The sequence below is a fragment of the Oratosquilla oratoria genome, chromosome 1, assembly GCF_046742065.1.
Source record: "Oratosquilla oratoria isolate Oo_2021 chromosome 1, ASM4674206v1, whole genome shotgun sequence".
In the NCBI taxonomy this organism is placed as follows: domain Eukaryota; kingdom Metazoa; phylum Arthropoda; class Malacostraca; order Stomatopoda; family Squillidae; genus Oratosquilla; species Oratosquilla oratoria.
The window spans coordinates 41,390,386-41,397,885 of record NC_134777.1 but is presented as its reverse complement, the minus strand read 5'-3'; the positions used below and the strand labels follow the sequence as shown (position 1 = coordinate 41,397,885).

At 38.4% G+C, this 7,500-nt stretch overlaps 1 protein-coding gene across 3 annotated transcripts in view; it reads right to left on the bottom strand.

Moving 5' to 3' along the window:
• The window catches only part of LOC143032906 (uncharacterized), a 188,199-nt gene that overhangs the window by 29,211 nt on the left and 151,488 nt on the right, over window positions 1-7,500 (bottom strand). For all 3 annotated transcript variants that reach the window (XM_076198153.1, XM_076198172.1, XM_076198163.1), the window contains one exon: window positions 2,051-2,203. In XM_076198153.1, coding sequence (XP_076054268.1) covers window positions 2,051-2,203 — 153 coding nt within the window. The remainder of the gene's footprint in view (window positions 1-2,050; window positions 2,204-7,500) is intronic.

Sequence of the window (7,500 nt, the reverse complement as noted above, 5' to 3'; positions counted from 1 at the left end):
ACTGACTGACTGACTGACTGACTGACTGACTGACTGACTGACTGACTGACTGACTGACTGACTGACTGACTGACTGACTGACTGACTGACTGACTGACTGACTGACTGACTGACTGACTGACTGACTGACTAACTGAATGATTGAATGAATAGATGAATGAAAAATTATTGACTGACTGACTGACTAAATGATTGACCGACTGACTACATGACTGACTGACCTACTTATTGGTTGACTTATTGAGTAAACGACTGGGTGACTGATTGACTAACTACCTGACAGAATGACAGAATGATCGGCTGGCCATTTGACCGACTGACCGACTGACCGACCAGCTGATTGATTGAATCACTAACTGGCTCCCATTTCTTATTTAGCGAAGGTATAGATTAGTGAATGCAGGCTGGGTTCATGCACGCCATCCCCACTAGGCAATTGGAATCCCACCGCCCATCACCATTTCTCTATTCATTGGAGGCCGTAAAATTGCAATCCAAAACCATTTTTGGATATCATACGATCAGTGAGAGGGGTTGGGGGAAGGTTAAGCTGCGTCTGGAGTGCATGAGTTCGGTTCCAGAATTTTGCTCTGCGTGACACTGGACTTGAAGACTGGTGATAAGTTTTTCGTCTCTTCACAACGCAAATGAAGGATACACAGCTAAAAAAGGGAGGGAGAAGAAGGCTGGAAAAGTCCAATCAGTAGAAAAGGAAGGCTAGAAGGACGCGAGTAAGTTCGATATAGGCTATATTGCTCAGCAAGACGAAAATAAACTTACTGGGAACCGTTGACGAAATATCTAGAACGTTGGAAGATCATGGGAATCAATTATTGGGTACTTTATAGGCCGTGGTTTGTGTCAGAGGCTTGTGTCATAATAGACCAATGGGTGGTAGGGATACTTCATAGGGAATTAGAGAATCCTCCTAGAGGTTATTGAGCTGTTCGATTTCGCCTTGTTTCTTTTCCTTTACCCGTTCCCATGGGAATTAAGGTTCTTGTGTACAGTGGTAAAGTTCGTTGAACCCACTGAAGTGTTGATGATTGATTGTGGCACTGTGCCTCAACACTCCCGGCCGTGGTGCCACGGGACAAGAGGCGGGGCACTCTGTCGCGGCTTTCGCGTACTTATGGCTCTCTGCACTAGTGACTATGTCGCATCCCCTGTGTCTAAAATGGCCATGTTGATATTTGCCTTCGGCTCTGCTAATGGCTCTTTGGTTTACAGAATGGAATGAAAGGAAAAACATTTGTCGTACTTGATAATATCTATGCGCAAGAATATTTCCATGCGAATACTACTTTCATATGTGAATACAAATTTCATATAAGAATATAATGTAACTTTCCTATGAGAATGCCTCAAAATGAGTAAAAAAAAAATTTGCCCCAAATAGGGCCCGTTTGATCGAGATTCCATTTTGTAGTGGTCTCTTCCTCAGCTGACGTGTAAAGACGTCTGCCGTTAGCCAGAACCAAATCTTGAACTTACATCACCAAACTCAAAGAGCCTTAAGGCTGTATTAGTATCCCGGAGCCGATAATCAGAGCCTCTGTCCTTGGGGACAATATTGTATTGAAAAGGTGGTGTCATAGAGGTGGTAAAGGAAGGATTTAAGGTGGGTAGCAGAACGAAGAGGAGGTAGAAATTAGATATGATCAGCGGGTTTTTTTTTTTTTTTCTTATTGCTGCGATGAGTAACCCAAGGGACGCTTCAGTCCTGAATATAATTTCTTCGCGCTAGACAGAACAGAAACATATAAATAAAAGTTGTTTCCTTCGTGCTAAACGAAGAAATACACATTCAAGAAGAGGCTCTGGTTCTGTATTAACTACAAGCGATTTGATTAATTCTGGTTAGATTGACATAGCTATGATATGGTGATATACACTGCTGACAAACAATAGTTCCTAAAAGGGATGAATGTCTTTATCGCACTCTTTTTGGTCAGACTCAAGTGGCCCTCAATCACGTGTTACACGCAACTCGACCACTTTTACAAAAGAAAAAGAAAAAAGATCTTCGAACTTTTTTTCGATCTCTTACCTTGAAGCTCTCGGCGGTGGCTTGGGCGAGGCGGTTGATTCTCTCTTCCTCCGCCTCTTCTTCCTTCATCACCTCCACCGCCGCCTCCCTCAGGGTCCGCGCCACCAAGGCTGAGATGACTGAGGCAGTGACATCGGGGCCGTTCGACTCCAGCTGGAGAGGAAAACATAAGACGCGATAATGATGAATGATATTACGAGAGTGTAGAGGAACTTCAGTTGTGGAAGGAAACGATGTACTACTGTTCCTGGAACAGGTGACGGAAGGGGGAGGTATGCGAGAGAGGGAAGGGAAGGGGAGGAGGGGAAAAGGGAGGGGTTTGAGAGGAAATGAGGAGCTAATTGGAGCTTCGGTAGGAATATGTGAGGGACAGAAAGTCTGATGAGGAAAATATTGGGAGGAGGAGGACTTTTATGGTGGTTGTCGGGTCATTATAAAAGGTGGTTTGTTTAAATGAATCTACCACATTATGGGAATCAAGTAATAATACCGATTATAGATATGTAAAAGCGACGCTAGTTGTTGTTTTACTCGTTAAACAGAAACATAAAGTTCATACGTAGGAGACTCTGTACGTAGCATATAAGTTCTGAATGGAGATTTAATCTCTGCTACAATGACTTACCTTGCATTGTCTTCTGTTTTGACGGACAATTTCATTCAGTGTAGGGTAAAGGGCTACAAGGAACCATCTCACGGATTTTTGTTTTGTTTTTATGAAGTAATCTGTTCATTTTGATCTGGCTAGATCCAGGCAGTAGCATTTAGTTTATGAAGCATTGCCACTCAAAAGGGGTTGTAATTTCTTGCAACGGCAGTTAATCAGATAGTAAAGAAACGCTTGTAAAGTATAAATTATATTATTTTTAGAAATTATCATACTTGTGGCAACGGTAACAGGGGCAGTTACCACCATCGATAGTTCTATTTCTGTATGTTTTAGGGAAAAAATGATATTGTGCTGTTGTCAGTATTACAATACTCTGCTTATTTTAGCTTGGTGGATATTTGTTTCAAATAATGTTACATGGTAGCTTTTTTACATTTCTTTTTTATGACAATTACAAATTTCCATACTTTCTTATTTTCTTTCTTTTTTTTTAGTGTGAATTTTGCTAACATTCTTATTACAAATACTAATTTAATTTGATCGTATAATATAATTCTGTCAAGCTAAAGTGATCATACTATAGTTCTCTGACAAATAAACTCAATGGCTAGTGACATGACATCACTGTTATTATTATATATTTTTGCGCTTTATTACATGTTTAATCTGATGTCAAACAAAAAGTGTGCTATTCCACTGGAATAAGAGCGCTTAGTAATAACACTATCGTGTTTGTTTGTTTGTTTTCTGATCGTCATGGTCAATTCATCGTCAGGATCATTTCATCCATTGCCTCTTTTATTGAAACCACGTACACTGTCCACACGTAATACATTTCTTGCTTCATCAGAAAGTCCGACTCCTGGGATCACCGATAGGTGATGGCTCTGCAAGGCGGATGTCGGGGACAACCTTCTCCCCTTTGTCATTTTCTAAAACTGATTAAAGCCCTCATCCCTCCTCTTGAGGTGCAGCCCCGAGAGATTGGCATTCGGTCTCCGAACCGGGCCTAAGGGTCTTCCCTCCCAACTTCTACAATTAATTTTTTGCATAAGGAAAGCTGACAGCCAACGGCTACTCCCCTCGTCCTTGTCCTCGTCCTCTTCCTCCTCTTCCTCCGCTTCCTCTGCCTCCTCCTCTTCCTCCTTCGCCTCCTACTGTAAGCCGCTAACAGGAATAGACCCACACAACGCAGAGAACATTCGAACGTTCCTTTCAAGGGGCTCCAGGTCTCTCTAGGCAGCAGTTATCATAACTCTTTCCTGACTTGCTTACAATATTTTTCATGTAACCTAAAGTTATTTGATCAAGTTTAAATGCTCCTCAACACATAAGAAACGATAGATAAACTTAAGAAATTAACCACTTTATTCCGCGTGCTCATACTTGGTACAATTAGTAACCTTTGCCACCAGACTGTCAACGTGTCCCAATATGACTTTGTTCTCGTCATGGCTGGAAAGTACGAGTAGATTCTACTATTTCCCAGCCGGTTAGAGTGCACGGGACGGGTTTAATGTACTTCCAGGTTTGATAGAGATCGGTATGCACTACTTCTTCAATCAGTAGAGTCTTGAGGTTCAGAAATATCGATTAAAGAGGGAGCGTGTCCGCAGGTGGATCGAGGAAAGAAATTTACGTGATGACGCCACAAGCACCACCGCCCCCACGTGGAGAGTCCAGTGTATTGAACCACTTAGACCGGTGACGCATCTAACAGACTGACGACTTAATACCCTTCAAAGGGTGAAGTCCGGCCTGAAGAAGCTGTTAGTAGGTCGAGGCCCTCCTTCAGGCTCGAATTCGCAGCCTTCAAATGCTAAAAGAATTGTTGTTTCCAGACGGAGTAAAAATCATAGTGTACTACATCACTTTCTTGATTGTTTTAGGTATGTTGGGTCGCGAGTATTGATATGCATCTATTTGTGTATATATTTACCTATTTGTACCTTTGCTTTTTCTTTTTTTCGTTTTTTGTTAATCTATACACTTATCTATTTATTTATTTGTTTATTTATTTATTGTTTATATGTTTATCTAGTTATACCTTTATTTTTGTTTGTTTGTTCGTTTCTTTGTTTATTCATTTATACATTCATTTATTCATTTATCTATTTATTCGTTTTATATATTTATATGTTCATTTTTTATCTATTAGTTTATGTACTTTTTACTTTTTTATCAACGTATTTGTTTCTTATTTATTTATCTATCTATTTATTTATTTGCTTACTCATTTATTCATTTATTCATCTATTAATTTACTCATTTATTTATCTACTTATTTGTGTATATGTTTATCTATTTAATTATCTATCTGTTTATCTATCTACCTATTTATTTATTCATTTGTTTATTTATTCATTCATTTATCTATCTATCTATTCATATGTTTATTTATCTATTCATTTATTTTATTGATTCGTCTACCCATTTATCTATTTATTTATTTATTGCCATATTGAACCCATCTGACGCCTTTACAGATTTTGTTCTTGCAGACGTTGGGCAATATTATTCACTAAGAAAGAAAAAAAAAAAAGGGGAGGATTAAGACCCTGGCATCTAGATAAAATTGGCCGGCCCAACTCGGATAAAAGTGGACAAATATCGACTGCCTAGTTAGATTTATGGGATTTTATTCTGGCTGCAACCAGGATATTTTATTCAATATAAGAAAGACTCCGGTCGTTGAAGGAATAAGATTATATTAGAAATTGCTGATTTAAGTCGCCAATGAATTTATGGAAGCAGCTATGGTATGGTGTCACTTTCGATGACGTAACATAAGAAATTAACGATGATGATGATGATAATGATAGGGTTATCAACGAGTAAATTTGTTAAGTTCATTGACCTCTTTACGAGAGGAATATCCCTTCAACTATGGTGATAAATGAAATTGTTTGGCAGTAGCCATGATAAAATGTGAAAATGATGTTGGCTTGCTAGTTGATCGAGATAGTGTTTACTACTAAGGGAATTATGTGGCATGATTTGTTAGCGCAATAACTCCAAAAGTTATCTTTATAAAACTATGTTCATAAATGCTAGCCAACCCAATCGTGAGAATTTCATAACACGACCAGTTGAGTAAGACCGTATGTCTGGCAGCTTGTATTACAAGTTATTATTCTGATCGACATTAATTTGCGATGTTTTAGATAAATTAAAGATATCAAATGTTTATCTTGACGAATTGTTCTGAGATTTTAATCATTTTTCCATTTTCCAGGTTTGGTATCCTAAATACGCATACTCGTACCAGATTTGAAAGAAATTTGTTGAACTGTTTTGGTTTTACTACACTTCTTGTCAACAGAAAATGGTACGTGAAAATTTTTTATAAAAATTTTTTTTCTTGCCCAAGCGTTTGAGGTCTATGTTATCGCCTTCATCACAACATTATTTTTTTTTTTTTTTTTTTTTTTTACATTAAACATGAATTGTTTTAATGTTCCGAGGGCTGACCTCTATGATACGAACCTTAAGATAATCTTGATTAATAGCCTCAGTAGGATATATCATAGGGATGATTCATACAAATTTTATTTTACTCTGCCGATTTTATAGCCCTTTGAATGCAGAGGTTAATGAATTATATATATTGGCAGAATACCTTGAGCAGTTGCGATAGAAAAAAGACATTATTGCTAATGATATCAAATCTCTCCTACACCCATTTACTAACCGTGAGGCAACTTGAGTTGTACTGGTTAGCTGATTTTTTTTTTTCAACTTTTTTTGTCATGAACGTTCCTATTATATGATTAAGTAAATGAGGGAGTAAACGAAAGAAAAAATTAAAATTGTATCAGTATTTGCAGATATTAATCGATGAATTTATAACAAATACAAAGGTTCATGTTCCACAGATAATTTACTTTTGTTATCGAACATTAAGGGAATTCGAGTAGAGGTTAGATCGAAATAAGACATCCGTAATACCTAAAAAATTGTATCTCCAGCCAAGCTTCCCTCACTTCCTCTCCCCATCCTGATGTCACCTCCACCCTCCCATACCCACGCCCCCCCCCACACACACACACAAACCTTCACGTCTTTCTCCGTCCTCATGCTTTCCTGCCCACACAAAGATCAATAGTTGTAGTGCTGACATATTAGTCTTAGTTTCTTATCAACAGAAATCAAACAGCACAAAAAATACCAAAGAAAGCAAATTCGGTGAGTTACCAGTATTACTACTAATATTGTTATTGGTTAATAGACTACAGCTATCAAACGTCAATGATAATAATAATAATAATGATGATTTTCCATTCATCATCTCACCCTTTGTCGCTTTCTCCCTAACGTTCTCCAGGCTGTATCTCTTTGTTATTCCATCTAGTCGCGCTCCACATATAATCTTGAGGCATTCCTTTTCCATTGTCTTCGCCCTCTGCGTTCACATTCCATTACCAGTCAACAGCACTGATTTCGCTGTACTCTCCATGATGGCCTTCTTTGCTCAAGTGGCAGCCCCCTTTCTTGCGCTATTTTTCTTGTCCTATTTTCTTGTTTTATTCTTCCACGGCAAACAACCTCTACTCCCTCAATAGCTAAATACATGTACCTTTTCTAGTTCGTTTCTTTCGGGCTTACTTTGAAATAGTGTCCCCTCTCTCTATTTCCCGTTTTCTTCGTCTTGTAATTGTAACATTCACTGGAAGTTCGGGCGGGTCAGAACTCCCCTTCCCCCCAAAAAAAAATCTTTGCTCTTTTTTCTCTCTCTCTTTCTCTTTTTCCTCCTTCATCTCTCCACTCTCCAGATATTGAAACACATAAACCATATGATATGACATTGAAACACAAAAACCATACCTTCCTTAACTTTACA